The sequence below is a fragment of the Dendrobates tinctorius genome, unplaced genomic scaffold (assembly GCF_039654945.1).
Source record: "Dendrobates tinctorius isolate UK_male_01 unplaced genomic scaffold, ASM3965494v1 ptg000134l, whole genome shotgun sequence".
In the NCBI taxonomy this organism is placed as follows: domain Eukaryota; kingdom Metazoa; phylum Chordata; class Amphibia; order Anura; family Dendrobatidae; genus Dendrobates; species Dendrobates tinctorius.
The window spans coordinates 9,201,088-9,219,697 of NW_027361802.1; the positions used below are offsets into that span (position 1 = coordinate 9,201,088).

Sequence of the window (18,610 nt, forward strand, 5' to 3'; positions counted from 1 at the left end):
AAATTCAGGGCGGCATGAGGTATCTATGGCTAAGTTTATTATTTTTACATGACTCCAGCAGCAACATAAAAATACAAACTGGAAAACCTCTTTAATGGGTTTCTCCAGGAATATAAAAAAATAAGTAAAATAACTGTAACTATAATAAAATTACTAAATAGAAAATACATTTAATTAGCAAATCACAATGTTTTGTCTTGGTCACCAATCAATATAGAATTAAAATGGCAGTTGCCTTGTTACACTGACAGAAACCAATTCTTCAATGTTAGGACAGGTTCCTATGACCATGTGCAGTAGGAGTTTCTGTCCCATCATGTGTGGGAAGAGGTGCTGCCAGTGCACATTTTGATGTACCACTGGAGATGCTCTGGGTGCTGAGGTAAAAAGAGGAACCTCACACTGCTGCCCGACCTGTTTTCTGATGTAATATTGGAGATACAAGGGGTGCTGAAGTAAAAAGAAGATGCTCACTTGCTGTCCACCCTGTCTTTCTGGCCTAAAACTGGAGATACCAGGAGTGCTAGGTAAGAAGAGACTGCTCTCACTACTGTCTATCATGTTTTCCTAATACAATATTGGAGATACCAGGGGTGCTGAGGTAAGAAGAGGCTGCTCACACTGCTGCCCAACCGGTTTTCTGATCTAATATCGAAGATACAAGGGGTGAAGTAAAAAGAGGATGCTCACTTTGCTGTCCATCCTATCTTTCTGGTCTAATACTAGAGATACCAGGAGTGCTGAGGTAAGAAGAGAATGCTCTCACTACTGTCTATCATGTTTTCCTAATACAATATTGGACATATAAGGGGTGCTGAGGTAAGAAGAGGCTGCTCACACTTCTGCCCAACCAGTTTTCTGATCTAATATCGGAGATACAAGGGGTGAAGTAAAAAGAAGATGCTCACTTGCTGTCCACCCTTTCTTTCTGGCCTAAAACTGGAGATACCGGGAGTGCTGAGGTAAGAAGAGACTGCTCTCACTACTGTCTATTATGTTTTCCTAATACAATATTGGACATACCAGGGGTGCTGAGGTAAGAAGAGGCTTCTCACACTGCTGCCCAACCGGTTTTCTGATCTAATATCAGAGATACAAGAGGTGCCGAAGTAAGAAGAGGCCACTCTCAGTTTACACACCCTGTCTTTCTGGCCTATTACTGGAGATACTAGATGTGTTGGGGGTAAGAAGAGACTGCTCACACTGCTGTCCACCATGTCTTTCTGAATAACAATACATGGTAAAGGTATCTCCAGGTCAAAGCAATGAAGCTTCTTACCACACATGCTCAAAAGCACCTGTCCTATTACCAATCTGGCAAGAGTTTCTGTTAGAGTAACAAGGAGGTAATCCTTTTTAATTCTATAGTGATTATTCCCTAAATTGCGATTTGCTAATTAAAAACATTTCAGAAAATATTTATAATAACATTAGGCCGGACGAGTCTCACATCTTAATACCCGGCACTGCCGCCGACACTCGGGAGCGGAGCATGCGGCTGCATGTATTTCTATGCAGCCGCATGCTCCGATCCGAGTGCCGAGACTTGTCCGAGTTTCTCGCATGTGTGATCCCGGCCTTAATCTAAGATCTTTACTCTCGTAAGGCAGACAAAGAGACAGGGAAGCGCTCCTACAGCAGACAGTTGCCTTTCAGAAAAAGCGAGGTTTTCAGCTTCTTGTGTGAACAGAAAGGAGGGAAAATTGTTGATCTCCTGGGAGACATAGAAAAATTCTGTACATATTTCTTACAGTTTTTGTATTGTAATATCAGATAGCATCTGATCAATTGACAGGAGGACAATAAGGAAGGGATTGGTGAATTTTTGTTGATGCATATATTCTAAATTCAGTGTTCCTTTAAACATTTCTTGATTGCTTCATATTATTTTTATGTCTGACTGCGGTAAGGCGAATGATAAAATTTGGTTACCTATAACCGGGCGATAAAAGAATAATTTCTAAACACAGTAGATGACACAAAGTTTAATCCCTTACCTTAATCCGACTAACTGCTTCTTGTGCTTGCATCATACGCACATTCTTAGAAGGGGTTTTATCAGACAGTAGCTGAGTGGAACCAAGGTAATTGGCAGCAAATATTATGCCATCAATTAAATCTTCTGGATCGCAGGGTCCAGGGACTGGGAGAAAATATATATTTTTAAGTTCTGGCATTCATCAGATGAATACATTCTCAGCAATTTCACATGAGCCAGGAAAAATATTTATTTAACCAAAATTAAGTTACACTGGTATAATAGCCTGCATGTGCCCAAAACTGTATTTGCTTTTTGTTAAGTTACTAATGTGGTACAAAGGGTTGATATAAGAGTAATTAAACTTTTTGTATTTCATTGAACACTTTTTACAAAGTTATTAATCATGATAATATATTCCATTATCTTATACTGCTTCCTTCGCTCTCAAACATTATGCTGAAAGTGCTCTTTTAACTGCCTAGTTCATGCTCTCTTACAAGCTGCTTTGAACTGCTGCTCTAGCAAGCATCCCTATTCAAATACTATTTACAAACAGTCTCTCTGTCCGATTATGGGGAGCAGAGCACATACGCTCATGTGGGCATAGTGTTTGAAAGTATTGTTTGACTATGGATTTTTTCTAAAGCAGCAGTTTAACTCCGATTCTAAAAGAGCATGAACTAGGCAGTTAAAACAGTACTTTCAGTACAGTGCTGCTTTGCAAGCTGCAGTGATCTGCTGCATTAGCAAGAATCTGTATTCAAACAATATTTACATTCTCTCCCCTGTGAGCATCTCTGCTCCCCTCCTCATGCTTAAATAGGGAATGAAAGAACCAAAATAAGGTAATGAAATATATTGTAAAGATTTAGAACTTTGTATGATCAATCATTAAATAAAAAAATAAAAATAAAAACCTGTACCGTAGTTAGTTATTAACTCTTTATTCACTAACGGATCAGATCAAGTTTGTTTATTCAGTGTATCACAATAACCTCCAAGATTAATATACCTTTCTTATACAACATGGTATTATAACAGAGAATCCATTGATAGGAAGCATTCACATTAGGCGATAACTGGTCCCTTTTAATTGTGTCCAACATTATAACTGCACTACATATAGTAGCAAGCTTATTCTTTGTTGGTTTGTGTTAGTTATATTTCTGGCTCTTCACAATATTTATTGGCTACGTTAGAAATTGTCTATGAATGGATATACTTGAAATTAGGATATAGGATTTGTGGATTTCACAAGGGACAGAAAATCTAAAAGATGTCTCAGACACATTAATATTGTAACTTAAAGGGGTTGTTCACTGCTTTAAACATTTATTTATTATGCTCCAGGATAGCGCATGTAACCCACCGGTAGAGAAGTCGGAAGTCATGGTGGTGAATGCGGGCAGCAAAACAGAAGAGTAGCACCAATTTGCTAGGTCATTAAATAACCTTTTCCCTATTGCCCTTCGATAAGTCCATTGATAAGGTGTTTAAATGTAGTGGACAACCACTGTAAATTTTAACAGTGGACAGGGTATGGCGCTGAGTCACTTCTCACGGACAAGCCGTGAGTCAGGGTAGTCAAGGAGTCCAAGGTCAGGAGCCAGGAGGTTACTTCATAAACAGAGGGAAGAGACAAAGGAGTAATCAGGTAACGTACTGAGGTCAAAATACCAGGAGGATGATGGATCAGAGCAAAGGGGCTAAGCAAAACGGATGATTAGACTGAGGTCCAAGGTCAGGCATCAAAAAAATCCACAAGTAAAGCACAATGCACAGAGAAACAAACCCCACATAGCTGAATCTACGTCTGGTAGAGATCTGGGACTGTTAGCTCAGCTAAGCAGATGGACAATCATCTGGGACAGGGAACACCTGAAGGCAGCCCAGCAACTCCCAGTCTCAGATTGGATGGCCGAGCTGTCAATCAAAACCCGACAGCTCAGCACGCCCCTGCACCAAACCAGCTGAGCTGTCAGTAACGGCATTTTAGACGCAATGAGGGGTGGAATCATGATACAGGAGATATGTAAGCCTAGACAATTATTTCATATCTCCAGGACCCAGGCAGCTACCTTTCTATTCTTTATCTGTGGTTGCCATACTGGCGGGATGATATTTGGTGGACCCCTATTCTGGAGCGGTGCATGAGTCGAGACCAGTATCTATGACACATCTATAGCATTTCTTGAGGCTATGACATAAATGTCTAAGTTGATTAATGCTCTAACACTAGATTTATAAGTTCTATTTTTGGATTAGTTCAATTAATCAGATATTATGACTTTGTGACTAGAATAAGATAAAAAGGAACACACAACAAATAACTAGTCAAATTATTTTCAAACATAACCTAAGCCCAGGTATATTCGATTATTTTCAAGGCAACACACCTTTAATCCTTTAATATATTTTACTAAACTGGTAAACTGAGAGAAGAAACCATTCCGCAGCAGCCATCACTCAAGTAGACCAGGGGTCAGTGTTCTCTGCTCCTGCTACTAAAGTAAGAACCCTGCTGCAAAACTGTATTCCTCCAGCATGAAGGGACGGCAAGCCTGTGGTGATAACTATACCGCGAGCTAGAAATAACAGCTTACTCTGGAAGTAACAGTAATTATAGGACATGCTTCAGGGGAAAACAGAGCTCATACTTCCCGATCACCCTAATGATAAGATTCTGCCATTTAGTGATGGATACATATATTGATTAACAGTCAGAGATAAATTCCTTTCCAGCTAACCTGTCCGGATGAGATTGGTTTTATATGATTAATTTGACATAAGGCAGAAGATCCATAAGGAGACTGGGCCAGTACAAAGTGTACTGTGATATACCCTACAGCCTGCAATAAGGATATTAGGTTATTTTTAGACGTAGCAGATAGTCTGCAATTTTCGGACAGCAAAGTTAATGAGATTTTTATCGTCTCAGCCACACGCTGTTTTTATTTTTGAGGTTGAAAATGTACATGTTTTGCAGATTTTTCAATCATAATGTCAATTTTCCACATAGGCATAATTAGGTTGGCTTGAATCTACAGTCCAAACACAACTCTGTGGAATTGGTTGTGGGTCCACTGTTGCTATGCAGCAAAATCCGTAAATTAAGAATTAAAAAAAAAAAGTTAAAAACAAAAAAAAACAGAGATACTTACCTCCACTCATGGTCCTAGCAGGGTTTCCATGCTGGTCTTGTCGCATTCCATCCCCCCAAGGTGACATTCTGTCCCATGTGATATCTACAACCAGCTGAATCAAAGACAGAGGTTGCAGTTGTGACTTGGGATACAAGGTCACCACAGGAGGCCGGCAAGCATCAGGACTGGAGGAATCACCAGCTGGGGTAAGGATCTTATACACCCAGTCTGCAGGAGGATTTGCCAGAGGGTCCACACTTTTCCGTACAGATCTGCAGATGCGCCGTGTGGATGCTTGCGAAACTGCTGGGATGTCAATTAAATTGTATGAAATCAGTGCCTAAAATAAAGTATGATCATTTCCTAAAGCTCATGTATATCTATGACATATAAAATGCAAAACACAAAATAAACCAGAGCTGGTCACCGTATTAGATGCAAGTCTAATGCGATGCAACAGGACACAACGTTTAGATGTGTGGTGGCAATGAGACCAGTGTGTAAAGCTGGCACTTCTCATTATCAATGGCAATCTATTCTCATTCTTACCTTCTACGTAGGTTGGGAATGAAGCCAGGCTCTTTCTGGACTGTAATTAAGACAAACAATGTTAGTTTCAAACACAAGTAAGACATATGTAGCAAGGTGAAATAAACCGGCACCATGCACGTGTCACACAAAAGGCAGAAGATGCAATCCGACTGTGGCTTGTTAAGGGACATTAGGTTGGTCTCACACTATTAGCAGTTATTAAAGGGATTTAATAGAATGGTTCAGTAAGTAGGGAGTCCAGGGTTGTATCTGCAGACTCCTGGTTGGACACTTGGGTAATGCTTGCAAACACTGCATGCTACCTCGTGCAGTTACTGCTTAGGTGACTGTCAGGGGCTCGCAGGATCTCCAGGGGCTGAAACCGAAAGTACGGTAAAACATTTATAGCATTTGTAACTTTATTCTAGTGCCAATGAAGCCATGAGGAAAACATTTGATTTGAATCAAAGACACAAGTATACCAAAAAGTAAGCATTTCAGTTAACATATAAATATTATGTTTTGTAATACTACACACTATACACAGGTAAAAGCCACACTAAAAGGGGTTCTGTATTAATCCCTCACTTTGTACTAATATACCCCCACTACTCCCCTGAATATTCTGCTTTTTGTTTTCTATACATCCGCCATACAGTTCTAGAGATATGGGCCTGGATATTTAGTGGTAATGCTTCTGGTCTTTAATAAGGGGGTGTGGCTCAAAAGGAATTATGCAGAGCAACCTAAAGACACGCCCCTAGAGAAACTTGTTAGACACACCCCCTTGTAAAGACCATAACAATTAGTAGTGAATAAAAAAGCTCATATCTCTGGAACCATATGGCGGATTTAAGAGACTTTATAAATATACAGTGGGTACGGAAAGTATTCAGACCCCTTTACATTTTTCACTCTTTGTTTCATTGCAGCCATTTGGTAAATTCAAAAAAGTTCCTTTTTTTCTCATTAATGTACACTCTGCACCCATCTTGATGGAAAAAAACAGAAATGTAGAAATTTTTGCAAATTTATGAAAAAAGAAAAACTGAAATATCACATGGTCATAAGAATTCAGACCCATTGCTCAGACACTCATATGTAAGTCACATGCTGTCCATTTCCTTGTGATCCTCCTTGACATGGTTCTACTCTTTACCGGCTTTTCTTCTATCTCTCTATGCAATATATATATATATATATATATATATATATATATATATATATATATATATATATATATATATACATATACACACATATATACACTAGAGGTGTGCCCGATGCTATCGCATCGGGAGGGAAGTGTGTGTGGGGTGTGTGTGAGTACGTGTGTGTGTGTCCCCGCAGCTGCCTGCCCACCCACCTCCGTGCAGTCACAGCCGGCAGGAAAGAGGGTGGTTTGCGGCCTGTGCTGGAGATGTGAGTACGTGTGTGTGTGTGAGTACGTGTGTGTATATGTGAGTACATGTGTGTTTGTGTGTGTGAGTATGTGTGTGTATGTGAGTACGTGTGTGTGTGAGTACGCGTGTGTGTGTACGTGTGTATGTATGTGAGTACGTGTGTGTGTGTATGTGAGTATGTGTGTGTGTGAGTACGTGTATGTGAGAGTACGTGTGTGTGTGTGTGAGTACATGTGTGTGAGTATGTGTGTGTGAGTACATGTGTGTGTGTATGACAGTACGTGTGTGTGTATGACAGTACGTGTGTGTATGAGAGTACGTGTTTGTGTGAATGAGAGTGAGTGTGTATGTGAGTACGTGTGTGTGTGTATATGTGAGAACGTGTGTATATGTAAGTACGTGTATGCGAGTACATGTGTGTGTGTGTGTACGTGTGTATGCGAGTACATGTGTGTGTGTGTGTGTACGTGTGTGTGAGTACATCTGTGTGTGTATGAGTACGTGTGTGTGAGTACGTGTGTGTGTGTATATGTGAGTACATGTGTGTGTATATGTGAGTACGTGTGTGTGTATGCGAGTAAGTATGCGTGTATGTGAGTACGTCTGTGTGTGTATGAGTATGTGTGTATGTGAGTACGTGTATGTGTGTGTATGTGTGTGAGTACGTGTGTGAATGTGAGTATGTGTGTATGTGAGTACGTGTGTGTGTGTGAATACGTGTGTGTATACGTATGTGTATGTGAGTACGTGTGTGTGTGTGTGTAAGTGAGTACGTGTGTGTGTGTACGTGTGTGTACGTGAGTACGTGTGTAATGCTGACGAGAACTATGTCAGAGAGTGGACCCTCTGGATCGCGGATCCGGAGCCCCTGGGCCGAGCACGCCAGGTGAAGACCGACCCCTATACAGGGACCGTTTGGGGCAGGACCACAGAGGACGGAGGCGCGATAGCCGGAACCAAGAGGGACGGCTCCACGAACAAAAGGCCTGGGAAGGCAGCGGACAGAGATACTAGCAGGACAGGTGGCTCAGGGAAGGACACAATACGGAATGGCAAGAGGAAGGATCAGGGCGAACTGGAGACAGGGAACGGCCACAAGGAATGGAAGGAAAGGAGAGCCTGGACAGACTGGGGAGAGCGAGAGGGAACGACACAGAGGAAGGCAGGAAGGATAAGGCAGAGATTGGACTAACTACAGGAGAACTGTAGGGGCCAGATTGCTACACAATCATCAGGCGTCCTCCTAACAGCGAGGACGCCTGAAATATACCAACCCCCGGAAGTGCGTGCCCCAGGCCAGCCCCTCAGCGCCGCCCACAGCTGGAGAGAGAGGACGGGAGAGGGCGTGCGCGCGACAGAGAGCGGGAGCCAGGAGCCGCCGTGAGGGAGCGTGGACGACGGGCGCGAGCCCAGACGGGAGCGCGCAGGTAGGGAAACGCTGCGGTGCGCGCTGCAACAGAAGGGACATCGGCGGGCATAGCCGCCGATGTCACAGTACCCCTCTCCTTACGTCCTCCCTTACTGAGATTGGCAAAAAACTTTTTCAGAATCCGGGGCGCATTGACATTCTCCCGGGGCTCCCAGGACCGTTCCTCGGGACCAAAACCCACCCAATCGATAAGAAAAAGGGTCTTACCCCGGACTCTTTTCATAGCCAAGATGTCCTTGACCTCGAAGACGTTGTCCGAGATAACAGGTGAAGGAGGGACGATGGAAACTGGTTGGAACCGATTCAGGACTACGGGTTTCAAGAGCGAGACATGGAAAGCGTTGGGAACCCGGGGCGAAGCAGGCAACCTCAGTTTGTAAGCCACTTCATTAATGCGTCCAATCACTTCAAACGGCCCAATGTACCGAGGGCTCAGCTTATAAGAGGGAACTCTCAGACGGATATGTCGAGTAGAAAGCCAGACTTTGTCACCCGGATGGTACGGAGGCACATCCTTCCGTCTTTTGTCTGCATGCTTCTTGATTCGGTTGTTGGCACCCTTGAGCGCGTCCCTGGTCTCTCTCCAAATCTGTGAGAATTCTTTAGCAAGAGAATCGGCTGCGGGTACTCCTGTAGACGTGGAGAAAGGTAACGGAATACCTGGGTTTTGACCGGTTACTACAAAAAAGGTGACTTGGTGGTAGATTCGCTGGGATGATTGTTGTGCGAGAATTCAGCTCAAGGTAAGAGTGCGACCCAATTGTCCTGATGGGCGTTGGCGAAATGACGTAGGTAGGTGGTTAACACCTGATTAATTCGCTCCACTTGCCCGTTGGTTTGAGGATGGTATGCGGAGGAGAAGTCGAGAGATGTACCCATAAGCCGGCAGAGAGCCCTCCAGAAGCGGGAGGTGAACTGGACCCCCCGATCCGACAGAATCCGCTGAGGAAGACCATGCAGCCTGAAGACCTGGTGGAAGAAGATCTCGGCCAACTTCGGGGCGGATGGTAGTCCCGGTAAGGGAATGAAGTGGGCCATTTTGGAAAAACGATCTGCCACGACTAAGATGGTGGTACATCCGGCTGAGCGGGGTAAATCAGTTACAAAATCCATGGCGATCTGCTGCCAGGGGACCTCAGGAACTGGCAATGGGTGAAGAAGACCGGCGGGCAAAGTCCTAGCCACCTTGTTCTGGGCACAGATTGTGCACGAGGCAACATAGTCCATCACATCCTGGCGAAGCGTGGGCCACCAGTAATACCGAGACAGCAGCAAGAGAGTCTTTTTGGTCCCAACGTGTCCTGCAATTTTGGAGGAATGCCCCCAGCCCAACACCTCTGTACGCCTGTTTTGAGGGACGAAAGTCTTACCGGGCGGAGGAATAGCAAAATTCACAGGAGCCACGGTGATCATCTTAGTAGGCTCGATAATATGGGATGGGACTTCATCCCTCTCCGATGACTGTAATGACCTGGAAAGGGCATCGGCCTTGATGTTCCTATTACCAGGTCGAAAGTGAAGTTGGAAGTCAAAGCGGGAGAAATACAGGGCCCACCTGGCTTGCCGGGCATTGAGTCTTTGGGCAGACTGCAGGTAAGCCAGGTTCTTGTGGTCAGTGAGGATGGTAAAGGGATGTACAGCCCCCTCGAGTAAATACCGCCATTCAGCCAAGGCCATCTTAATGGCCAGTAATTCTCGGTCTCCAATGGAGTAGTTGCACTCCGCAGGTGAGAAGACTTTAGAAAAGAAGCCGCAAGGAACCAACCGTCCGGATGAAGCCTGCTGGGACAGGACCGCTCCAGCTCCAGTGGAGGAGGCATCCACTTCCAGGACGAAGGGCCTGCTGGTCACAGGCCGATGCAAAATGGGTGCTGACGCAAAGGAACGTTTCAGGGCTTGGAAAGCGTTTTCAGCTTCAGGGGACCAGCTGTTGGGCTTCATTCCCTTGCGGGTCAAGGCCGTGATGGGTTTGGTAACCGTAGAAAAATGAGGCACAAACTGACGGTAATAATTTGCGAACCCAAGAAACCGCTGGATGGCCTTAATCCCCTCTGGACGGGGCCACTTGAGTACCGCACTGAGTTTTTCGGGATCCATCTTTAGGCCGGAATCGGTGACGACATATCCCAAGAAGGGCAGTGACGACTGCTCAAAAAGGCATTTCTCAATCTTGGCGTAGAGTTGGTTCTCTCGAAGGCGGTGCAAGACCAGGCGTACGCTTTTGCGATGGGAGGACAGGTCGGGCGAGAAAACGAGAATGTCGTCAAGATAGATGACCACACAGGAATAGAGTAGATCCCGGAATACCTTGTTGATAAATTCTTGAAACACAGCGGGAGCGTTGCAGAGGCCGAAGGGCATAACCAGGTATTCATAATGCCCGTCACGGGTATTGAAGGCCGTCTTCCACTCATCCCCTGCACGGATCCGGACCAAATTGTAAGCTCCCCGCAGATCTAACTTCGTGAAGATCCGGGCTCCTCTCAGACGGTCAAAGAGCTCAGGAATCAACGGAAGGGGGTAACGATTTTTAATGGTGATATTGTTTAGACCCCGGTAATCAATGCAAGGCCGCAGTGATCCGTCTTTCTTCCGGACGAAGAAGAAACCCGCGCCCGCAGGAGAGGAGGACTTCCGGATAAACCCCTTGGACAGATTTTCTTGGATATATTCCGTCATGGCAGAGGTTTCGGCAGGAGAAAGAGGGTAAGTTCTACCTCTGGGAGGAACCGCTCCAGGAATCAGGTCGATGGGGCAGTCATAGGACCGGTGCGGGGGCAGGGAATCCGCCTCCTTCTTGCAGAAAACATCAGCATAGGCGTGGTATGGAGCAGGAAGACCGGGGAGGTCCGTTGGCCTAAGCTGAGGATGGGAACGAACCAAGGTAAGTAAACAGCTAGCATGGCAGGTGTGCCCCCAGCGTAGGATCTCTCCGGAGCGCCAGTCGATGACTGGCTCATGCCGCCTAAGCCAAGGAAGTCCTAAGAGAATGGCATGGGATAATTGAGGCAGGACATAGAAGGCAATCTTCTCAGAATGAAGTGCGCCAATTTGTAGCTTTACTTCAATGGTAACCGTGGTGATGAGCCCAGGAAGAGGTTTGCCATCGACGGAGGTGATTGCTCGAGGGTTATTTAAGACGACCACGGGAATCTGGAGTTTGTCAACCTCCTCCTGGCGGATGAAGTTGCCTGCTGCGCCCGAGTCCACATACGCCTCCACAGAGCCACGCCCCCGACCTGTAATAAGCAGAGCTGAAAGAGTAAGTGGGAGAGAGGGGGTCAGATCACCTAGGGGGTCCTCTCCTACCTGGCCTAGGCGGATGCGTTTCCCGGTCTCTCAGGACAAGTGCGTACGAAGTGATTGGCCCCTCCACAATATAGACAGAGTCCCTTAGTCATCCTCTCCTTACGCCGTTGTTCGGACAGCTTGATGCGATCCACCTGCATAGGCTCGGGGACAGTGTTACTAGGAAGGGCAACGGTGCGCGGAAAGGGAGCTTGGTATACTCTAAAGGACCTCTTCTCCCTGGCTGACTCTCTAGCGCGTTCCTGAAAACGCAGGTCAATACGGGTAGCCAGGGAGATGAGATCTTCCAGGGTGGTAGGAAGGTCACGCCCGGCCAACTCGTCTTTGATTTTACTAGAAAGGCCTCTCCAAAAAGCACCAACCAGGGCTTCGTTATTCCACCCCAGCTCCGAGGACAAGGTCCGGAAACGGATGGCGTATTGCCCTACAGTAAGGGACCCCTGGCAGAGGTTAAAAAGGGCCTCTGTAGAGGAAGCAAGGCGTCCGGGTTCATCAAAAACCTTACGGAATGTCTCCAAAAAACTCTGGATGTTAGTCACCACAGGGTCATCCCTCTCCCACAACGGATTCACCCAAGCCAGCGCCTCCCCCTCTAGATGGGAGATTATAAAGGCCACCTTAGCACGGTCCGTGGGGTATTGTTGGGGCAGAAGATCAAAGTGCAATCTGCACTGGTTTAAAAATCCCCTACACAATTTTGGGTCCCCACAGTACCTAGGCGGCTTACCAAGACGGGGAGGAGGGAAAGAGACAGCGTCCTGGGCTAGGTTAGAAGCGGCCGCAGAGGACTGCAAAGAAAGCAGCCGATCATCCACGGACGCCATATACCCCAAAATGTGAGATTGCGCATCGCGCTGCTGTGCGAGCTCCTGCTGAAGACTGACTAAGAGAGGTGCATGCGCTGGGTCAGCGGTTTGCAAGGCGGAGAGACGGGTGTCCATGGACTTCATGAATGACATGATACGGGTCTGATTTTCTCTTAGGAAAAGCAGTTCCTTTTGAGTGGCCGCCGCGGCACCGGCGGGGTCCATGGCCTGATGATACTGTAATGCTGACGAGAACTATGTCAGAGAGTGGACCCTCTGGATCGCGGATCCGGAGCCCCTGGGCCGAGCACGCCAGGTGAAGACCGACCCCTATACAGGGACCGTTTGGGGCAGGACCACAGAGGACGGAGGCGCGATAGCCGGAACCAAGAGGGACGGCTCCACGAACAAAAGGCCTGGGAAGGCAGCGGACAGAGATACTAGCAGGACAGGTGGCTCAGGGAAGGACACAATACGGAATGGCAAGAGGCAGGATCAGGGCGAACTGGAGACAGGGAACGGCCACAAGGAATGGAAGGAAAGGAGAGCCTGGACAGACTGGGGAGAGCGAGAGGGAACGACACAGAGGAAGGCAGGAAGGATAAGGCAGAGATTGGACTAACTACAGGAGAACTGTAGGGGCCAGATTGCTACACAATCATCAGGCGTCCTCCTAACAGCGAGGACGCCTGAAATATACCAACCCCCGGAAGTGCGTGCCCCAGGCCAGCCCCTCAGCGCCGCCCACAGCTGGAGAGAGAGGACGGGAGAGGGCGTGCGCGCGACAGAGAGCGGGAGCCAGGAGCCGCCGTGAGGGAGCGTGGACGACGGGCGCGAGCCCGGACGGGAGCGCGCAGGTAGGGAAACGCTGCGGTGCGCGCTGCAACAGAAGGGACATCGGCGGGCATAGCCGCCGATGTCACAACGTGTGTGTGTGTATGAGAGTATGTGTGTGTGTAAGTGAGTACGTGTGTGTGTAAGTGAGTACGTGTGTGTGTATGTGAGTACGTGTGTGTGTATGTGAGTACGTATGTGTACGTACGTGTGTGTGTACGTACGTGTGTAAGTGAGTGTGTGTAAGTGAGTACGTGTGTGTACGTATGTGTGTGTGTATGTACGTGTGTGTGTATGCGTGTGTGTACGTACGTGTGTGTGTACATGTATGTGTACGTGTGTCAACATTGGACAGCACTCGCATGGTCCATGTGGTGTCCGATTTTTTCTCATATCCATAAGCTTGCATTGGTGAGACTTGGCCGATATACGCGTAAAATCGCAGCATGCTGCGATTTTATACGCACGTAGAATGCGACCGAGAAAAAAATATGGTGCTGTGCGCTGCCCCATAGATTAACACTGGTCCGAGTGCTATGTATTGTTTTCTCGCATAGCACTTGCCCGTAGTCTACGGTAGTGTGATGACGGCCTTACTGTGCGATCAGCAGTGAAGCACAAAGTGACATGCTCAGAGCAGATATGTACGTCATATATCGTTAAGGGGTTAATATACTGTTAAGATTAAAAGGGATGTCTAACTTTGGGGCTATATTTTTTTTTTTTTTAACTTAAATGCATGTACAGTATTTGGGGCTAAAAATAATTTTTGCAATTTGGTTTCATGAAAAAATTTGCACCGTTTTGCTTTTAGAGACTGTTTCCCTTGGACATTCCACTTTGATGTGGTCTGTAGCTCAGAAAAAGAAATAACTCTGAGCTACTCATTCTGAAGCGCCAAGAGCTGGAAACTGTTCCATTAGTCCTTCAGAAAGAGTTCACTTAATCCATTCATCAGCCAGCAATAGACAGTGCCATAGACTGTGTCTATGAACGCTGTCTAGAGGCTAGCTTTCACAGGAGAATCGTCATGACAATTACGGAGGTCTTCAGCAGACTGGCTCCAGCTGTCATGGCAACTCATCAGCACCCCGCAATCATGTAACAGGTGCGTCAACAGGCAGGTGGAATGATTCGCCCCCCGTGCTGACGCATGTGAACTACCGCTGTCATGCGAGCTACTGCTTCATTCATTGCCTATAGGACTGCAGAGGATCGCCGTAAGCTGTACTACAATGTTTTTTAACATGGGAACCTATGGGATGTTTTTTCATGTCTGTTTAACATCTTGGACAATATACCTTGGGACATAACAAGTTTAGAAACAAGATGAGCGACTAATAGAATATAGCAGAGAATTACATTAGTATAAGCAGACCTTAACACATAGAAAATCTAAGTTTTTTTCCCATGGACGTCACATGATTTGTACAGGAGAAAACGAAAAAAAAATCTTATTTTGTAGCAGATATGTAGCAGATATTTTGGGGAAGGTCGAGTAATAATCCCAAAAGAAAATTCAATACGGCATATAAATGACTCATGAATAATTTAAAGAGTAACTGAATCTGTATAACTTTTTTCTATATGAGTGCACTTTTAAATGCAAGCAGAATGGTGGAGGTGCAGGTCCTAAGACCCCAACCGATCAATCACTCAAAAGCTCTTGGCTATGCATGCACTTTCAGGAGGGATATGACATGCAGAAATAGTGGGAGTGGTTAGCAGAGCCCCAGGGGGATTATGGGAAACTTGTTTACAGTCTGGCAGCAGCTGAAATGGATGAATGGTGTATGATCTGTCTCTAAAATACTTTCAGGCAAGTGAACCATAGGGACACAGGATTCCATTACAGAGTGGAGCTGGGCTAATCCCTATACTGCCACTGGAGAAAGTCTATCAGGAGCAGGAAGATAAGTACCATAAGAAGTTCTGTTACAGGGATAATCTCCCTGAGAAAATCCTCCCCCCTCCTACATCTCACTGTGCTACAAGAAATGCTGTGTACTGCTGAGCCTTTGTAGAGTCTTGATCTGTGCTGAACTGTGCCAACAAGAGACTGTTAGTCAATGTGCCTTTAAGGCTAGCTTCACACTAGCGTTCGGCAGAGCTGCGGAGGGCTGCGTAGTTCCTCCGTGACCGCAACAAAATGCAACACGTTGCGTTCACTGCAGTGTCAAAATGACGCAAGTGAAGGCATCCGCATACATCCGCACGGCCTGCGTACCCAATGATAAAGATGGGTACTCAGGCCACATGCAGACGTAGGTGGAGCTGAATGGAGGGGGTGTGGCAGTGGGCGGAGCTTCACGGAGGAACTACGCAGCCCTCCGCAGCTCTGCCGAACACTAGTGTGAAACTAGCCTAAGAAGCAGCTGTACTGTTATAAAGCCTGTGTTTAACCCCTTTACCCCCATGGGTGGTTTGCACCTTCATGACCGGGCCAATTTTTACAATTCTGACCAATGCCCCTTTATGAGGTAATAACTCTGAAACGCTTCCATGAATCCCGGTGATTCTGACACTGTTTTCTCGTGAAATATTGTACTTCATGTTAGTTGTAAAATTTCTTCAGACGTCAAATGAATAACTTCACATGTTTAGTGTGATGGTGACAATGAATTTGTCACTTTTCATGTTTTTTATCACTGAATACATTAGCAATATTCACTTTTATGTTCACAAAAGCTGAACAAGTATGTCCGGCCATATTAACCCCTTAACCCTCAAGGGTGGTTTGCACGTTAACTCCCGGGCCAATTTTTACAATTCTGACCACTGCCCCTTTATGAGGTAATAACTCTGGAACGCTTCCATGGATCCTGGTGATTCTGACATTATTTTCTCGTGAATATTGTACTTCATGTTAGTGGTAAAATTTAATTGATATAACTTGCGTTTATTTGTGAAAAAAACGGAAATTTGGCGAAAATTTTGAAAATTTCGCAATTCTCCAACTTTGAATTTCTATGCCCTTAAATCACAGAGATATGGCACACAAAAAAACTTAATAGGTAACATTTCCCACATGTTTACTTTACATCAGCACAATTTTGGAACGAAAACATTTTTTTGTTAGGAAGTTATAAGGGTTAAAAATTGACCAGTGATTTCTCATTTTTGCAACACCATTTTATTTTTATGGACCACATCACATTTGAAGTCACTTTGAGGGGACTAGATGATAGAAAATTCCCAAAAGTAACACCATTCTAAAAACTGCACCCCTCAAGGTGCTCAAAACCACATTCAAGAAGTTTATTAACCCTTCAGGGGCTTCACAGGAATTTTTTGAATGTTTAAAAAAAAAATGAACATTTAACTTTTTTCACAAAAAAAGTACTTCAGGTCCAATTTTTTTTATTTTACCAAGGGTAACAGGAGAAATTGGACTGCAAAAGTTATTGTCCAATTTGTCCTGAGTACGCTGATACCTGATATGTGGGGGGAACCACTGTTTCGGCGCATGGCAGAGCTCAGAATGGAAGGAGCGCCGTTTGACTTTTTCAATGCAAAATTGACTGGAATTCAGATTGGACGCCATGTCATGTTTGGAGAGACCCTGATGTGCCTAAACAGTGGAACCCCCCCACAAATGACCCCATTTTGGAAACTAGACCCCCCGAAGAAACTTATCTAGATATGTGGTGAGAACTTTGAACCCACAATGGCTTCACAGAAGTTTATAACGTACAGCCGCACAATTAAAAAATCATATTTTTTCCACAAAAATGATCTTTTCACAACCAATTTTTATTTTTCCAAGGGTAACAGGACCCCAAAAGTTGTTGTGCAATTTGTCGTGAGTACGCTGATACCCCATATGTGGGGGGAAACCACTATTTGGGCGCATGGCAGAGCTCGGAAGGGAAGCAGCGCCATTTGACTTTTATGGCTGGAATTGAGATCGGACGCCATGTCGCGTTTGGAAAGCCCCTGATGGCGAAAACAGTGGAAACCCCCCACAAATGACACCATTTTGGAAACTAGACCCCCCCCAAGGAACTTATCTAGATGTGTGGTGAGCACTTTGAACCCCCAAGGGCTTCACAGAAGTTTATACCGCCCGAGCGTGAAAATAAAAAAATCATATTTTTTCCACAAACATGATCTTTTTGTCCCCAATTTTTTTATTTTCCCAAGGATAGCAGCAGAAATTGGACCCCAAAAGTTGTTGTCCAATTTGTCCTGAGTACGCTGATAGAAAACTACTGTATGGCCATACGTCGGGGCTCGGAAGGGAAGTAGTGACGTTTTGGAATGCAGACTTTGATGGAATGGTCTGCGGGTGTCATGTCGCGTTTGGGCAGCCTCTGATGTGCCTAAACTGTTTAAACTCCCCACAAGTGACCCTATTTTGGAAACTAGATCCCCCACGGAACTTATCTAGATGTGTGTTGAGCACTTTGAACCACCAAGTGCTTCACAGAACTTTATAACGCCCGGGCGTGAAAATAAAAAAAATAATTTTTGTTCCACAAAAATGATATTTTTGAACCCAATTTTTTATTTTCCTAAGGGTAACAGGAGAAATTGGACCCCAAAATTTGTTTTGCAATTTGTCCTGAGTAGGCTGATACCCCATATGTGGGGGTAAAACACTGTTTGGGCGCATGGCAGAGCTTGGAAGGGAAGGAGCACCATTTGACTTTTTCAACGCAGAATTGGCTGGAATTGAGATCAGACGCCATGTTGCGTTTGGAGAGCACCTGAAGTGCCAAAACAGTGGAAACCCCCCAATTCTAACTCCAATCCTAACCCCAACACACCCCTAACCCTAACATCAGCCCTAACCCTAGCCTAGCCCTAACCTGGAAATAAATACATTTTTTTATTATTTTATTATTTTTCCCTAACTAATGGGGTGGTAAAGGGGGGTTTGATTTACTATTTATGGAGGGTTTTTATGTTTGGCAGCTGTCACACGCTAAAAGACACTTTTTATTGTAAAAATAGTTTTTGCATCACCACATTTTGAGAGCTATAATTTTTCCATATTTTGACCCACTGAGTCATGTGAGGTCTTAAGTTTTGCCGGACGAGTTGACGTTTTTATTGGTACCATTTTCGGGCACGTGACATTTTTTGATCGCTTTTTATTCCGATTTTTGGGACGCAGAATGAACAAAAACCAGCATTTCAAGAATTTCTTTTGGGTGGTTGCGTTTACACCA

At 45.4% G+C, this 18,610-nt stretch overlaps 1 protein-coding gene across 5 annotated transcripts in view; it reads right to left on the reverse strand.

Annotated features, from left to right (window-relative positions):
• APBA1 (amyloid beta precursor protein binding family A member 1) overlaps positions 1-18,610 on the reverse strand; it is a 285,201-nt gene that overhangs the window by 60,524 nt on the left and 206,067 nt on the right. For all 5 annotated transcript variants that reach the window (XM_073543715.1, XM_073543716.1, XM_073543714.1 and 2 more), the window contains 2 exons: positions 5,674-5,713; positions 1,998-2,143 (listed from right to left, as the gene is read on the reverse strand). In XM_073543715.1, coding sequence (XP_073399816.1) covers positions 1,998-2,143; positions 5,674-5,713 — 186 coding nt within the window. The remainder of the gene's footprint in view (positions 1-1,997; positions 2,144-5,673; positions 5,714-18,610) is intronic.